Raw genomic sequence first — 19,079 nt, 5'->3', positions numbered from 1 at the left:
GCTTATTTATGGGCTTTTAAAGTCTTTAAAAGCAGTATTAAATGGAGTGAGTGAGTGAGTTAGGTTTTACGCCGCTTTTAGGGAATCGAACCCGGGTCTTAGCCGTGACGAGTGAACGTTTAACCACTAGGCTACCCGACCGCCCCGTATTAAATGGAGGTACACAGAAGTCTGTTTATTTATAATTTACATCAGAGTGAGTGAGTTGGATTTTACGCCGCTTTTAGCAATATTCCAGCAATATCACGGCGGGGGGCACCAGAAATGGGCTTCATACATTGTACCCATGTCGGGAATCGAACCCGGGTCTTCGGCGTGACAAGCGAACGCTTTAACCACTAGGCTACCCGACCGCCCCAATTTACATCAGAAATGTAGATAATAGATAAAGAACATTTACTTCAAATCTTGAAAGAGTCAATCCTGGAGGTTTAACCCTACTGCAGATTGTTGGACTTCACTTCCATATTTGACATTCAAATCTTTCATTTTCTTTACAAAGGTAAAAGTATCAGCCATATTGAAATATCAGCAGTCTCAAATAACGATATGAAAGTGTTGCCACATCATCCTGATCAAATGCCACTGTTAACAAGGGTATCTTTTGCAGTTTCACGGTCGTATTGTTTTTCGTTAATTATCAGCTGTTAAACAAACCAGTGTATGGCCGGACACATGCAAGATTTCTGTACATCAGACAAATCAAACATCTTTCGGCACAAAACACACATGAATTTGTACTTAGCCACCTTAACATTGTGAGACAGATAGAGATTGCTATTTATAGTATTATAACACTCAAAAAAAATATCTCATGTTGTAGTGACTCATGGGCTAGCGTGTTTTTTCTCAAATTGTACAAATTCTGATATTGTTAGAAAACATTATAAACCTAGATGGGATGGCGAGGATGGTGAGGGTGTTGAGAGCAGATTGTTCACATGTGGACAGGAAGATTCTACTTTCTGTCTTCAAAATGTTTGCCAATAAACAATAGGCTTTATTAAATAAAAACAACATGACCTACTTGTCTACTGAATGTTTCAAAAACTTCCTAAAGTTCAAATTTCTGAAATTAACTTTCTTTCAGTTAAAATGATTAACACATAATAATGTAAACTAAACAGCATATCTTTTTTTATGGACTTTCTTTCTGATATCATTAACATGATTTTGATAGAAACATTAAATCTAGCAAATTCAATGCTGCCAATGATATCTTACATAAAACATTATTACGTTAAAAAAGCTACCTAGAAACATTGCTCTGTTATTACTTTTACTTAGATGACAGACCCATTCAGAAAGGCTGAAGAATTTGGCAGTTAAAATTAAGAATGTAGACTTATTGGAAATCAGGGCACTACAGCAAACAATTCAACTGGTATGTCTTTAAGATCCTACAAAAGATACTGTGACCAACACAAATATGACTATCACACAGATACTGTATCCATGTTCGCAAGTCAATTTAACAGTGCTAAGCCTGGACCTTAAGTTATAAAAACAACTGTTTATTTAATAAGCGACAACAAGAGTCCAATAAAAATAAGCGACAACAAGAGTCCAATAAAAAAATCAGTTTATCCCCTCTTTGATCTAAGAAAGAAATTGGTTTGCCTACTGGGAAAACTAGTAAAAACTCTAAAACAAGTCTTTCAAATAAGCTGTAATTGACTATGAACTTGAACTATAAAAAGCACTTAAATGAAATTAACTACTAATCGTGGATCTCAGTTTCCAGATGAACTCTAAATCTATGGCACACTACAGAAACACAAAGTGCATCACAGCAGCTGAAGTGACAGTTGACATGAGGTCACACGGTGCATAAACTTGGAAATGGAGGAAGATGTTGCAACACAAGCTGGTATACTACAAAACTCAGAGATACTGCATCTTCAAGAATCAGGGCTATCTGCAACAATATGTTTTCATTCCTGGACCCAATGACAAATATTACTGGTTGCCTGGCAACATGAAACTTATTCGGATTATCCAATCGATTGAAACATAAAAGCTGGACAGGATAACAAATTTGTCATGTGGATCAAGGGTGTTATGAGACAGAAGAGGTGAAAATAGCCCTGATTGCAGAGGATGGTACAAGACTGACATACATCTTACCTCAATGTCAGTTAAAAAGAACACATTTGTCGAAAAAACAACTATTGCCTTGTAGAAACTGTGCTTTATTAATGTGGCTGATAACAGATGTTTTTTTTAAGACTTGATGTTTCGAAATTGATTTTTACTGTTTTACCTTTATAATTTCCAGCACAGTTTCTGAAACTACAAGTCATGTACTAGTCATGATTATCTCACAAAGATCATAATCATACCTTCATAAACACGAGCTGTAGATCTGATTTGGTTTTTTTCATCTTAAAAGAACATTACTCAAATAAACATTAAAAAATTAAACAGTAGTTATGAATCACTTTTCTGACGTCAGTTTATTTTTTAGATATGTTTATAAATTACACATTGATAAATGTAGAAGAAATAAGTACATGACTTGCAAATATTCTGAGGCTACAGCATGGCGCCATATCTTGTAACTAATTTAAAGTACGGCCAAAATTGATACTTGTTTATTATATTAACAGTTCTCAAAAGATGCAAAATGGTTCGGAATCAATTTCTTATTTCACAGATTTTCAAAAGGCTGATTGTTTTTGTCCATATACCAAGAGGTAACAGTTAAAGAATTGTCCATACAAATAGAAAACAAACTGGTCTCAAGTCTGAGATTTATTACATAGTCAGTGTATATTAGTCTACAAGAGTTGGCACCAGGCTGTTCTGTAGAAGCAAGGAAAGGGACAGTACCTGGGGATGTCTTGTCAGACTCACCAACGAGGCGACCATCTCTGATGGGCCTCAATTTGGGCATAGACCGAATGTCTGTGAGCAGGAGTTCATGGGGGTCATGGACTTTTGGAGGAGGGGACTTCAACTTCCTGTCCTTCACCTGAAAACAAAAATCATTTCAATATTTATCTTCGATAATATTATACAATGTACAGACAGCATCGACCTGCAACTCTGCTGTAACACCACAGATTCTACTGTGGCTGCTGGTACATCATCACTACCACAGAAACCACAAAGATTCTACTTCAAATGAATACATACCACTTGAATATGAATCATCAAGCTAAACACATTTTACATTTCACTTCAATAAGCTGTCATATCCCAACTGTGATCACATCAGTTGGATATTCCAACATCCCTCAATCCATCACTCCACACAAATGCTAAACAAACACCAGCCACAAGTCCACACCATGAATATTTTATATCAATCACTGACACGTTTTGGATCAAACAACCCCATAATTTTCCATCCTTTCTATTCTGAAAACACAGTTTGGATTTGAGCATTAGAGTGCCATATTTACAACTGAAGAACGACCAACCACATTTCCACCCTCCACTTCTGCTTCTCTATGTTCTGTAAAACATGCGCCTTTTTGTCCATGGCTGCAATATGACAACTTCAATTATGCTCTACAGAGAGCTAGTATTCTACCCTAGAAAAGCTCTTAAGGCGATACTTGTTTTATTCATCGATTAACAGATCCTGCCGACCGTAAAAAAATGAAAAGCAGAAATCAAAATTCAAAAAGCTTTTTTATTCCACTGAATTAAAACTTAGATGTAAAAAAATAGGCAAGCTGCACAGTAACTTCCCAGATGGCAAATCAAATAAATAATCAGAAATGTCTTCTTTATCTCAACCAAGACTTTTCACAAGAGATTTTTCAAACCAAGGAATTAAAAAAGCCAGGACAAAGAGTAGGAATCTGGTCTGGCACATAATGTTGCTGTATTATGGTAACTCAATAGAAAAGGCACTAAAAGTCCGAAAGATGTCAATTGGTTTAGACTGGTCTCAGGTGCTGGAGCAGAAGCTCGACATTTTGCCAAGTTTTCAAGACCAATTTATCTAATTTTTCAAAAGACAATGTTATCACTAAATCATTCATAAACACCAGAAACCAAGGAGCCATTCATCAATAAGTAAATATATACTGATGGAAACGAATAAGGGAACAATTAGTTTTAGACACAGTAAAATGATATGCTATCATGGGCTCCTTGTCTACCGAATACGAATTGAAACAATGTACACAAACACATCTCAACATTTGATTCTGACATGTGTTGAACATGTATTCATGATTTTCAAATGTACGATGCATGTCCAAGACCATTTTACAACTGCAGCAAGTAACACAATACTACTTTCCTACCTGACAATCCTGCAGGAATCTAACCTTCCCTGTCTGAAGCCACAGAAAGCACCAAACGTAAGACAACCGATAATGATGCCCTTGAGAAGAGGACCATTCACAATTTACCAAACGAGAAAACTTTGGAAGAAATTCCTCATCTCCAATTTGCCTCCAAATGCACAAATGTGTTCTTGCCCTGCTCCGATCAATATTGAAAGCAGAACTGGGCACCTACACAGATTTTTTTCAAATTAGAATGTCTGCCGTAAGACATTGTTCTGAATTGCCATGATCTGAAATACTTCACTGACCAAAGCTGTGGTTACCATCAATTTCAAGCCACTTACATCAAGCAAAACGTTCTGTAGATGCTATTTTAACATATTTCTGGATATATATAAGACATGCGGCCTTAGCTCTCATCTTGCCTGAAGTAAATTAAGCAGTTCAGTTCTTCCAAGTTTGTTTTTTCATCTTAATTTAGGTGTTAAGATACCACATTGGACAGCAAAAATAAAGCTCTATTTCTAGTCCTGAAGTATGAGCTGTGAGTCAGTTAATTATAAAGAATGTACAAAATCCCCCTGAAACATGATATTACACTTGTAAACAAATAGAACAGGGAAAACTTACAAAACCGTACAGGAAGGAGACATCTTCTGATCATCCATACTGCTGGCTTGACTTGCACAAGGCATAGGAGTTAGGAGTTGGGATGGAGTGTATATTATCCACAAGAGTAGACAACTTTCCAATATTTGCACACATGTATTTTAGCGATTCTCTATGCTAATATTGGTCAACTGAAGCCTTATGACGTCACAGTGTTTCACTGATGAGAAAAATAACATCATCCATCCATTGTTCATGACGTCACAAAATGATTACAAGACGTCATCTGAATAATAGGCTGCCTTCGGGGAAGTTTGCCTGCAGGGTGGACATTTTATATGTCCTTGCTTCATTTTCTCTCTTAAAATGTCAGTGAGTAATATATAGAACAACTTACCCGGAACTCAGAATTACAGATTGTTTTGTCCCACGTGAATGAATGGTGCAGTCCCTTGCCAAAGGCTCGAGATTAACAACATTCATTCACTCGGGATAGATCATCAGTAACTCCTTATAGCTTGTTGGTTTTTCTCTAAATCTCATGCAAAAATTAAACCCGTTATTTCAGTTACCGTATTCAACGTAATAAGCACCCAGGGTGCTCTTAAAATTAGAAATAGGGGCTCTTGTTAGAATATCATTTTGGGGGAAAAAAACAGTTGAAAGAAAAATTTCATGGTTTATGCTGACAGCCTGAAACGTTTATATACGACAGATATATTTTTCCAGAATTTAATTGCCCATAATTAAGGGTGCATATAACACTCGAGTGCGTATTATACGCGAATAAATAAGTCTTGTGTGCATTGATCAATCTGGAGGAGTGCTAATAGGGATTGCTCACTAGCCAATATGTTAGCAAATATCGCTTATTACATCGAATACGGTATATCACAGTATGTCAACTTGATAAGGGAGGGTTGTCCAAAGTGATGCACCTATCATGATATAACATTTGTACTTAGTTTTCATATAATCATTAGATCCAAAGCAAGTGCTTTTATAAATATTACACCATGATAACTTATAAAAGCACTTGCCGTGGATCTAGTTATTATATGAAAACTTAGTATAAATGTTATATTATGATACAGGTCTTAGACATTTACCACTTTGATGCTACCTGTGAAGATCCGGGGTAGAATAGGTCTTCAGCAACCCATGCTTGCCGTTAAAGGAGACTATGCTTGTCATAAGAGGCGACTAACGGGATCAGGTGGTCAGGCTCGCTGACTTGGTTGATGCATGTCATCGCATCTTAATAGCGTGGATTGATGCTCATGATGTCAATCACTGGATTGTCTGGTCCAGACTCGATTACTTACTGACCGCCGTCATATAGCTGGAATACTGCTGAGTGCGGTGTCAAACAACAAACAAACAAACAACTCTGATGCAACATGGGTATGGTGCTGACAAACCTAGAAACATAATCTGGTTGACCCGGGATGTCAATACTTCAATCAATCTGGTTTCAAAAGAGGGCTGTTTTCAGTCACAGCAACCCATCTAAATACTATTCATTATCTGCTGCTATTACTAACAGTGGTAGCAAGAGATGATTGTTGAAGCATTCAAATCATGTCCATCCCCACACAAAAATCAATAAATTCCACAAATGTCAATCTCGAACAATCAATAGAATATTCACAAAAATATTGCACTGGAGGAAAATAAAAGAGGTGGATTATTCATGTCACATTCTTTTTAAGAAAAAATTCTTAAAAAGAATGTGACATGAATAATCCTGTAGTTCACCACAACTGTCTGAAAGTGTGTATCAACATTTGTCTGGGGTTTAAAGACAAGTTTTAAGTGAAGCTTCTCAGTTCTTACAATACATGACATACCTTGGCCTTACATACATGTCTAAGAAACTGTAAGTATTTAAAGTTTTAGCTTTAATGAAAACATATTAATAGAATTTCATACTTTTTTATATAAAGTTTTAGCTTTAATGAAAATATATTAATAGGATTTGATACTTGCTAACCACAAAATTACATAAAATATTAAACATATTGATAAAAAACATATTGTTCCTTAAAGCTGAAACAGACACACTTTTAAAAGCCAGTTCACAGAAAAAGCTAAAGGCATTAATAGCAGAAAATTAAAGGGAAAAAAACAACAACAAAAAACATCAAATGGACTATATGCCTTTCAACCTTCCATGAAATTACACTCCATTAAATTCATGTTTACAAAATATCAGTTGGCACACTTACAAAAGGTTGGTGAGATCAGGTTACAGACACTTCTCTGGCTACCTACAACACTGTCCTAGACTGTCACAACACCCAACACACGATTACCATTGCTTTGTGTCCCCACTTTTCCCACCCTCAACACAATGACCCGGGACGAGGCATGCTGCAAACGTGTTGACCCAGTAAAACACCCACACACAGCACCATTGTCACTCTCACGTGTTGCCGGTAAAACTCACGTCATCTATAAACATACACATCAGGACCTACCTACATTTACCTAGGAGTGTCCAGAATATCATTTAAGGTCTAAGAAAAAATTCAAAGTTTAGAGGCTAGACTTTGTATTTCTTGGTCGGTAGGTGGAAAAATTAGAATAAATAAAATGACATTTCTGATAATAATTTTTTTTTGTTTTAGTTAAATGAATATGTTGCTATGTGTTGTCAGTTAAGCTAGTCTCATCTTTCAACCTGTTGTAAACTATTGCAGTAAAACTATTGCTTATTCGTGATGATAAATGCAACGCCACACTGTTCAAGACACCTGTTTGACACCTGTTTGAGTCCTGTCAAACTTAAACATCAAACTACCTGGGTGCATCCAAATTAAATATTGCTAACAATAATAAATACAACTTACCTACAGAATAAGCGTAGGTAGAGAAAGAAATTGTTTGCAGAAAAGTCAGCAGAAAACATTTACATTGTGTTTCTGTCAAGGCAAACATTCTGCCGATGTAGAAACATTCATGGATATAGCTGTGTACACTTATATAAATAACAGATAGAATAAGGTTATTAAGATTGTACCTTCAAAGGAATATTCAGCGAGTAGTGCTTACTCTCACTATTCATACTCAATAGAGTCGGACCTATTTTCTTTATGATATTTAAAGCAGCTGAATGGCATCTGACAATAGATGGAAACAGGTATTCATACACACAGCCTACAGCAAGACATGCCTATATAGTAACATAAACTCATGGTTGCTACACATTTAGCCTGCGAATTTCTATTACCTTTCCAGAATATTATGCCAGTTTACCATATGATATATTAATAAACATATGTTGACTCAGAATAACATGAAAATGATCAAAATGGTTGAATTTTGTTTACTATCCTGTCACTGATATATACACGTACCAGGAAAAATAGCTGGCATAAAAATATTATTTTTTCACAACGTTCCATGACCTTATAATAACATTTTTTTATTCCAAAACTATTTCAGGCCTGGGAAACTCAAACCTAAACGCCACTTTCCCAGGATTTCATGACAACTACGAACTCTTGTGTATATGCCATTCAAGGTCAGCAGTTATCAAATATACTAACACGTATATGTACTAGGTATAGTATGAAAAACATAATACATAAGCACATAAAAACATCTTCTTTTTTTTAAATTATTCAATTACAGAAATCAAAATATACTAGCTGTAAAAACATTCTTGAAGATTAAATGTAATTTTTTAGGAACAATGAGGGAGACTATCAAAAGACAATGCACTTCATAATAAAAGCTTGTGGAGTGACTAAAAAACATTGCTTTGCACAAACAACTAAAAATAGACAAGCTGGCACACTGCCCTTTGTTTGTTTATGTTCCAATACAAACAGACAACTTAGAAAGAACTGCTGAACAAACAAACTACATGGCAACACATGTGTATTACACACAAGATTTTCTACAAGTAAAACTTTCCTACCTGCTTCCCCGGGTTGATTTGAGCGTTTGCACTATCTAATATGCAGACTGCCTCCATTCACAAAATCTGTTTACTTTTACTGGGGTGCTAAGATGCTTCTGACCAAGGTGAAGGTCGGGAAAAGCCTCAAAACATGTTCGGCAGACGATCACAAATTCTAGCCATCAGCACAAGCTAACCACTCTGTTCGTGAATCAGACACTAAGCCTCCATTAACGATTCTTCACACTGGTTTAGATTTGTATTGGATTTTCTCTCACCGAGATAAATTATTCCAAAATTATCGCCAAGAATGATGTAATATATTCTCCGCTTCCAGACAATGACATTTAAGCAGGTTAGAAGCCCCTGTCGGACTATCACAAGGATTAGTCCTTCAATGGGATAGCTCTGCCATTGACATTTAAACAAGAAAAACCGAGAAAGAGAAAATGACAAAAACACATCCATCAATATTCGCCTCCCGTCTGATTGACGATGAAGAGAAATTACCTCACTTAATCATTAGAGAAATATCGATAAAATACTTTTTTCGGAAGCCATGACCAACCCAACAGTAATAGCACAATTCTACAAGACATAATATGATTGAGCCTATACCGACTTAACATGCAACATCACTCGAGCTGAGCGCCATGGGGCTTGATTTTCGGATACAAGGTCTTCCTGACATACAGACATTAACATGGAAAAAATGGCACTGATCAATTGTTGTCAGGGTAGCATTGGCAAAGTTTGTCATTTAATTAGAGGAAATGAGGCATTAAGTTGGATTTTCTCATCATCAAATGGCATCGTGTGCTTAGAGTCTGGTTACTAAGGTAAAAATTCGGACAAAAACTCACGATTCCAGACTACTGTTGCATAAACATCCGATCTGTGTTCTTGTGTGGTGGTTTAACCTTTAGTGTAATTACAGAGGTGTCATTTATCATAAGCAAAGTGATGTTTAAGAAGAACCTAGCATTATTTGTAAGGATGTGCATGATATTGTGATCTGTTCTTGTCACAAGCTAGTAATCCATTTCCGTGAATGGAATACTGTATCAAAGAAACTCTCCTGCCTTCAAAGAAGCCCCATGCATGTATTTTGAAGGACAGCTAAAAGCTATCAAAAACATGAATGATTCTCCAAAAGGAGAATATTTAGTCACAGAAATTCCTTCACCTCATATACCACAACAATGCTGTGGGCATGTGTTGCGACTGTGATGGGGAAAGATTTGTCATGATCATCATACTAAAACCCTTTTTGTTATTATTTGGTTAAAAGATAATGTTTTACGTTTAAAAAAAATATATTAAAAAATCTTTTTTTTAAAGTGATATTCTGAATGTTTTGCAGGTAAGGTGAAACAAACACACACACAAAATTTGAATAAGCTGTTATTGCTTTTGGTAAAGAGTTTTCACCTTTCCTTATCAGTACCTCACCCCCTTCCTCACTAATGCCTCTATCTCTCTCCCCCACCCCCACTCCCCACCCCCAAAAAACCCTAAAAAAACACAACACACCACATGTCCACACCGCCACCCCTATAGTATTCTCTATCTCATCCCCCACTCTTCATCACAAACACCTCTACCTCACCCTTAAAAACCTACTGCACCACCACCCACACCACCATCCCTACCCCACCCTGTCAGCCTAGCATGCAATATAACACTGATGATTTCACCACTTTCCTACAGCCATGAAGGGTTAATTCTGCCATGATTCTGTGTAATTTAACCATGTACTGCTTTCAGATTACACGCTATAAACTTCCAAATTCATTAACTTCAACAGATTGGATGGGCCAAGGCATAATGGGGGATATTTTCATTGACCTTAAAGTCAAAGATCAGGGGAAATTGAGTCCATTAACTTCCATCATTCTGTGAAATATCACCCACACATTGCAAGGTTCATGTAACACTGGACCGAAATATCTTGGAGAAGTGTCAATCACAGGGACAATGAATGACTGATGAAAATATGCCCATTATTTTTCTTTTGAACTCACGTCAATACAGTGAAAATTGGAGATCTTATGATGCGCATTTAATTAAGCCTGTCACATCCATGAAGGGAACAAAAAATAATCATATCCCCATTTTGACTTCATTCATATGACAAAAACTGATTAAAAAACAATAACTGAAATGATTGAATATTTATCCAGTTATCTTTGGGTTCATCATCAACATCAACATCATCATCATCATCATCATCAACATTATCAATTTTGTAATCACCATCATGATAATAAACACAGTATTAGACAACCCTATGGAGGGGACAACTAGTAATAATTTTCATTATCATCATTGATGGCATTATCATCACAATAACAATAATAGTAATCATCACCAAGCAAAATAAAAGCAAATATTATCTGAAAATTCTTTTTAACAAAATTAATTTAACCTTTTCTACTTTTTCACACGAAAAAAACCACATGTTTGAGGAACTAATAAAGATTTCCGCCTACTTACCATCGACCAGCAAGTGCGCCCATATTATAACACTGCCCCCTAGTGTCACCTTGTTGGCTCAAAATACACTGCGAGTCAACCCCAGACAGACGAAACAAGCTTTCCATGTTTGTAATATGTGAGGCTTAGGATCAAGTCAAAGGGGACAGATAAAAATACTGTCTGCCTTCCCACTTATTATAAATAATGACCAACTGAACAAACATCTCAATCAATAAAACCACGAAGACACACTGTCATCACAGCCATAAATATTCTTCTGGGACATAAATTAATGCAGAAATTATGCCTAATTATTGTTGGTTAATTTATGACATTGGTTTTATTGCTTTGAAGGAGACCAGTCTTGCCTGGTGAGGCCAACAGTATGTGTATTTGTTAGCCGTATGACAATAACTTGCTTCTCAGTAAAATATGATAAACCTGTTATATACTATAAACATACACTGATGTCTCTAAAAACTGTTATAAAAGTTGATATTGGTCATAAACATCATAGGATATTTATGTTTTCAAATGTAATAAGACTTGGAAGAGGAATTATAATGAATTTATGTCCAAATAATAAATTAATGTGAAAACATTTCAAAAGTATGAATTAAAAGAATTGAAGAAATCTAATTTTTGTGAAATATTATTGAGAATAAACACATCCATTGTGATTTCTTTTGAACAAAATAACGAACACATTTTTCAGTTGTAGCAGGATCATGAAGGTACAGGTGTTCTATGCGTTCCGCGTTCCGCGTTACGCTTTATAGCACGAGCCAAAGGCTCGAGTGATCCTGCAAGTTCATCCTACCGACATGTCTTGATATGACATTGTAAAATAATTCAAACAAGTGCAAAAGTGAGCGTGGCTCATTAATAACCCCGACCTGCCTAGTGTGTCAGTAGTTACAAATTAAATATCTAGGATAGGGTTAGGGTTTGAAAAATTCATTAAAAAATGGAAAATTAATCAAAACAATATTTTTCTTTTGACTGCACCCCTTCATATGACACAGATTATATGTACTAAATTTAAGATGAATCCACTGAATAGTTTAATAGAAATCGCGCGGGCAAAGTTTTCGGACTGACGTATGGGTTTGAAAAAATTGAAAAATTCATTTCACCAACAAGTACCCTGAAACGTTGTGGATGAAACCCGCCAGATGAAGGGCCAATATTCAAGCCTCAACATGGTGTACAAACACAAAGGAAGTTGTTATGCGCAGTATGCCTTGTCATATGTATATTCAACTTGTAGTGAGTGAGTATGGTTCTACGCCGCTTTTAGCAATATTCCAGCAATATCACGGCGGGGGACACCAGAAATAGGCTTAACACATTGTACCCATGTCGGGAATCGAACCCGGGTCTTTGGCGTGATGAGTGAACGCTTTAACCACTAGGCTACCCGACCGCCCCATATTCAACTTGTAAATGCCTATAAAGACATTATCTGTGTAATGACATACATATCACAAAAACTTGCAAATTCCTCGCTGGATACAGGTACCTGTAACTGTTCTGAAACATCACCAAAAGAATGACATCAGCAATATTGCAGCCACATCACAATGAAAGAACAGAGACTTATACCATCAAACCCACGATACTGTAAACTAATAAATATTAGAAACATCCTTCTAAGTACAACAAAATTATTTCCACGTTGCAAAAAAGGAGACAAACTTTCCATGAAATATTGAAACTCTGATTTCAATCAAATTACACTCAAAAACCCTGAAAACAACGCCCCATTCCCAAAGAAAGGTCACCAAACAGCACTTTCTTCCAATCAACAGCACGTTTCTCTTTAAGTATTCAAACAACATGAACATCATACTCCCAACAAACTTAAATCTCATTAGAACTGGGTGAAAATAGCTCTCCCACATTCTCCCACAAACATTCCTTTACTAGATGCCATTCAAATTTCACTTACCAAGCTAACAGGCAGAACTAAATCCGATACTTAGAGTCAAACTTCTGGATAACTGTTATGTAAAAATACTCCGCCAATGTTTGAATAAAAACTCAATAGATACAGAACACTTTCCTCCCGAAATATGTAAATACTCCTCTGGGGAGACTGGGTAGTGTAGTGCAGGTAGCTCTCCTATTCATATTATATGTTTACAAATCAGTTGTGTAGATCACTCTCACTGTAGATTCTCTGGGTGGGACCCATACTGGACAAGGCTACCTGATGTGTACAAGTAAAACTTGACCTACTGCTGTAAACATCCTAAACATTCTTAAAAGGAATACGGGAACTGCAAGACACTGGGCTTTTTATCCATGTGACTGCTGTAATCATATTTTTAAAATAACCCTGCTCGAAATCAACACACATTATATGACACATAAATTAATCATATCATGATATGATTTAACTGCAGATATATTGCTGATATAAATGAGAAACATATTTCCTTAACAATTACTTCAGGCAATATATTCCATGTTGGGATGGATTTTTATTACACATGTATTTATGGTTATTCTATTATAATTGTAATGCAGGTATATATATTGCTAATATCATTGAAAAACATTTCCCTAACAACTTCAAGCATTTTTTAGTTTTTTATCCACAAAGGGATAAAATTAATGACTTCAATCTTACAAAGAAATTTTGAAGGGAAAACAAAATGTCATGATTTACTAAATTGTTACAACTGCAAGCAAAGTAATGACCAAATATATATCAAATAATCACTTCCAGTCATATGTTTCTACTTTAAAATATACAAAACAAATTCCAACGTTGGACAGACAGCAAGAAACCATACAAGAGCAGTATTACAGCAAACAGTATTTACAGAAATGAAAGTCTGTGATACATACATAGGTTCATGGTGGTCGCAAGTGAGCACCTGATGGTTGAAATGGACGTGAGAGGAACAATGTGTGCGATCGTGACATGTAGGCAGGGACCATTCATTATATGACATGAACCGGACACAGACAGCAGGGAACAGCTGAGACTGAAATGTACGCATGCAAGCGGGGGAGGACAGGGACCGTCTCAAAATCCCTGAATACTTTCTCAAGTCTATTTATAGTTTTTCTACTTGTCCAGGGTATGACTAGGTTAGTCATCTATAACGCTTTGCAGAGTTTAGCCAGGAGCCTATTGTTTGGGTAAGGATCCCAGATTTATCCAGATGATAGTGTGTTTGACAAAAGTGGTAAAAACTTGCGACCCGAATCAAGTTGACCTCCTGTGATATAACTGAAATACAGTTTACATTCGCATAAAAGACAACTCATTCACACTTCAAATTTATAATCAGTTACAAATCTTTACATCATACTTCTAATTTTACAAACATATTTTTCAACTTGAAGCAGACAAAAAGATCACACTCTACAATATTCAAGCTGTCACATTGTACTTATCTAGGCCATTTAAACCAGTGGTTGACATCATGAGCAACAATCGTCTTTTGGGGGACATATTAACAGGATCAGCCAGGTCACACATTGCAACTACCAGACACCATCCTTCGTCATCTTCCAGAGGCTCGGGAGTTAACTGACTGTAAAAGTCAGGTATCCACCCTCGCCGAACTAGGCTGTAATTTCTGGGCTCGATTGTAGTGCCACCATTGGCTATTGTGAGTTATGTCCCTTCTATATCCTCCCTACTGACCAATCAGATTCCACCTCTCATATCTTTTGCAAACAAAATGGTGGCGCCAAGTAAAGTCTATGTCATCTATAACAAAGATCTTTACTGTAACAAAATGGGTTTTACCTTGTGAAGTGCATCAAATCACTTGAGCACCATGATTAAAAACAAGAAATATTTGTTGACGCCCAATTGACGGTACACACATGCTCTGCAAATCCTGCAATCAAATGAATCCGTCACGGCGGTTGCCATGTTGTTTATGAACAGGATGTTGGTTTCATTTACAGGATTTGATTGGACTATGCATAGAATCGTTTTTCCAGCCAAATATAACTCCATAATTTTGGCCTAACGCGGCAAGGGTGGAAACTGAATTTAATCAGTTAACTCCCTTACTTCAGGAAGATGTCCTTCGTTAGCTCTTGCAACTACCAGGGGTTAGCCCACTGAAGAAGTGAGTGAGCTGGGTTTAACTCCATTTGACAGCTATGGGAGGAAAGCCTGAAGTGATGCAGGTCTTAGATGTTTACAAGTTTGGTGAAACCCACAAGCACGGGTATGGTGCTGACAAATCTAGAAACATAATCAGGGCTAATCGGGATTCGAACCCATGATCATAGTTTCTGGCATGCCCAAGGGACATAACTCTTCACAGCAACCCACTTAAGGATGTGCTGGGGTACTTTAGGCTGACGACAGCAATTAAACCACAATCTACTGAAACAGTATGATGCTTGTTCATCCATCCTTCAGTTAATGCTATCACATTTCGCCATGACACTTTTATGACACTGCCAAGGCCACTTGTTACCAAATATCACAGGTATCCATTACACCACTGCTAAACACAAGATGCAAAGGAGTCACTAACATCACAAAAAATGGTAGGAGAGATTGTCTGATGTACACAAACAGACAGAAAAATTTCAACAAAAGTTTAACCCTAAGTCTCCAGCACATCCAAACAAGTGGTTATATGATCGCCAGAATAAACGTGCATCATCCTACGTACAAACACTCTTGCATACTTTCTGTTCATTTGTCTGTACACACGAGACGCAGGCCCTTCGTTTAAACTGATACCTGGACTTAATTAGATGGCTGTAGAATTCACTTGAGCGAGCTCCAGCCTTGAAGGGCTGCTGTTCTGGACATCGTGTTCAATAGGCTGCATTATGTGGAAGCTCATCTCAGTGTTTATTGATTGTCTTGTCAGCACTTTCTAGTGGAGGGTATTAGGGACAGGAATAGAACCTTAATATCTGTGAATGTCTGTGTTATATTTGGAAAATGGATCTAGGAATTACTATGAATGGATTTCGAAGCTGTTTGGTAGTCTTCAGAAAGAAGAAATGCTGCTAGCAAAACTTATTCAGGAGAAAGTCTATTTTATTTTATTTGAATCAATGTTGAAATAATAGTTAAAATCACGTAAAACACTTGTAAACTTCAACAGTCAACATATCTTGTTCCCATTTTCCCCTAATAAATCTTGAACAAAGTTCAAATTTTATTCAGTCATTATCTTGTTGTTTAATGTGGCACTCGGCACAGGGTTTTGCTATATATTATCATTATAAGGACTAGTGGACCAAAAATGTTAGTTTCTAATGCTGCACCCAGACAACCAAGTGGTTGATATTATGAGCAACAATCCACGTCATCAGGGTACAGTGACACGCAGTCAACCAAGACACGCAGCCTGACCAACCTATCCATTAAGTCACCTCTTAGACTGCTGGGGACCACTTCTAACACAGAATCCCCACAGAGCTGTATCACTTTAAGACAAGAGCACCTGCTGAAGGCTATTTCTGTCATCAGCAAATCTTCATCTTACAGCTAATCTGACATAAGCTGCTGACACTGGGAGCAAACGGCAAATCTTTTATAACATGCTATAAACCCTGTCCTGGAGGTGAAGCATCACTTACACAGCCAGGCTCAGATAGATGTAGGATTAATCAGCATGCAATGCAAGCACGAAACACAAGCTTACAATGTCAGGAAAATCCATGTGACTTCCCAAGGGAGATAACTCTTAGAATGTAAGAATGACAATTTTCAATTTTCAATAGTGTGTGGGATATGAAGGATTATTTTTTTGATGAAATGCATTCAACATTTTGAATTAAGATAAATTGTAGCATCTGATATTTGATACTGAAAAAGCATATCCATAAAACCTGTCAGCCTTAGTATTGAGAATACTCAAGAGTTATCTCCCCTACAAGAGCTTTTATCAGGTCAGAAACATGCATCAGTGAGTGAGTGATTATTGTTTAACACTGCATCAGCATTCTTGCAGCTATTTGCAGTAAGATATGACCAAAGTTTTGCCATATGTAAACAAAAAACAATAAAAGTGATGTTGAAACACCAAGCATTCATATTTTTTTCATGCATTTCACTTGATTCTTGCTAACAGCAAACCAGTACACAATCAATCCACTGGGTATATGTCTAGAGTGAGTGAGGCATAATGCTGCTTTTGGCAATATTCCAGGGATCTCAGATTTAGAGGGGGAACACAATGAAGAGAGTAACTGTAACTTGACATCACCCACATCTCAGCAACGTCGCAGCCATGTTGGGGCCAAACTTTGTTATAACATTTGGTTTACAAATATGCCAACTCCCAAAAATTGAAATATTAAAAAAAACACAATAAAAAGCAGTGTGGTTTTTTTTTTTATTCCATATAATGTAAAATGCCATCCTAATTTATTGTAGCTATCAACATAATTAAATTACTAAAATACTATGATTAATACCTGTTGTTTCTCAAAAACTATAAAACACAACAAATTTTGACGACTCCCTAGTCATCCAACCACCACTGTTACCCTACCAACTTAACATTTTGGAGAAATTAAAATATCTATTTGAAATTGATTTTTTTTTATATCATTTCAATCTTCAACCTAAACATATTTTTTTTTTAAAAACATTCTGGCATTAGGAATTGACACGGTTTATTAGCATGATGACAAGTGCTGGGACCACTTGGCTAACCCTCAACCCAAACCAGATGGACAAAAACAAGAAGTAAAATACTCACACTTCTGAGGGGCGGTCGAGACCGAATAAAGTCCAGTATGACGGCATGAGCATCATTCTTCACTTTAGGGGGAAAGGTACCATTGACCTGAGGAGGATGGACAGACAGACAGACATGTAAGAGAGCATGGCAGCATGGCAACAGGGTCAAAGCATGACAGACATGGCTAAATCTCATGACAGTTCAACTCGCATAGTAAAAACTGTTTTTCAAAAGAAAAATCTAAAAAATAGAAATAAACAAATAAAATAGAAACATCTTCATTACAAAACTGCACCACTCAATTTTTGACAGAGCTATCCCTATTATTCGATGAAACTGAATACGCATAATTCAGCTGTTATGGACCAGAAAGACTTCCATATCTTAAATTATTTTGACTATAATGGCCTTCATTGCCAAACATAACCCTTTAGAAATAAAATAATGATTTCAAAAAGTACTATGGGGTTCAAAGTTTTCAACAAGGACAACGGCAAGATTGGATGCCTTGCATTAGCTTTGATCAAGCAGGATAATGAATGTTGATGGCGAGTTTTAAATCAAAATGCCACCAACATCACTTGCTTCTCTGGCTCTAAAAGAAGTCTCCAGAATTGATCTATCCAGGAACAGAGTATGCACTATTGTCTGGAGTTGAGACCTGTCAAAATGGATTTATCCTGAAGAATGATGAGGGGTTATTTGGGGTTGTAATGGCCTCATAATTTAACTGCATTCACAAAGGTTGTGATCATTGATTTTCATGCAAACAATTAATGGGTGTGACAACCAGCTGAAAAGGTGCAAATAATTCAAGTTTTGAAGTAAAATAAGAAAGTGGAAGGTTGATGCAAAACATAGAAAAGTTATTTTAAGTTGCAGATTAGGCATTAGTTGATGCTGCAACTTTTCTCATGCACAAAACAGGGAGATAAGTGACTGTGAACCAGAAAGAGAAATGTGGAACTTGTAAAATTAACACACCTCCAAATATGATTAAGTCAATCTTTCAAAAGACAAAACAAAGAGCAGACAAATATGATATGATATTAAATTTCACTCCCGAAACCACACCAAATTATAATTATTTTACAACAATTCTGTTCATTTGCAATTTCGAAAAAAGTATGTTAACAATAATTTCCTGAG

The 19,079-nt window shown here is 36.5% G+C and overlaps 1 protein-coding gene across 7 annotated transcripts in view; it reads right to left on the bottom strand.

Annotated features, from left to right (window-relative positions):
* LOC124137530 (protein spire homolog 1-like) overlaps window positions 1-19,079 on the bottom strand; it is a 133,064-nt gene that overhangs the window by 21,928 nt on the left and 92,057 nt on the right. For 6 of the 7 annotated variants that reach the window (XM_046503861.2, XM_046503862.2, XM_046503864.2 and 3 more), the window contains exons 7-8: window positions 17,949-18,035; window positions 2,833-2,974 (exon numbers count right to left, since the gene is read on the bottom strand). In XM_046503861.2, the coding sequence (XP_046359817.2) occupies window positions 2,833-2,974; window positions 17,949-18,035 (229 nt within the window). The remainder of the gene's footprint in view (window positions 1-2,832; window positions 2,975-17,948; window positions 18,036-19,079) is intronic. The other variant, XM_046503863.2, reaches the window with a different exon arrangement.

This window comes from Haliotis rufescens, unplaced genomic scaffold, assembly GCF_023055435.1.
Source record: "Haliotis rufescens isolate VD_foot unplaced genomic scaffold, xgHalRufe1.0.p SCAF_19, whole genome shotgun sequence".
Lineage (NCBI taxonomy): Eukaryota > Metazoa > Mollusca > Gastropoda > Lepetellida > Haliotidae > Haliotis > Haliotis rufescens.
The sequence above is the reverse complement of the archived record's forward strand: the minus strand, read 5'-3'. Positions and strand labels throughout refer to the sequence as shown.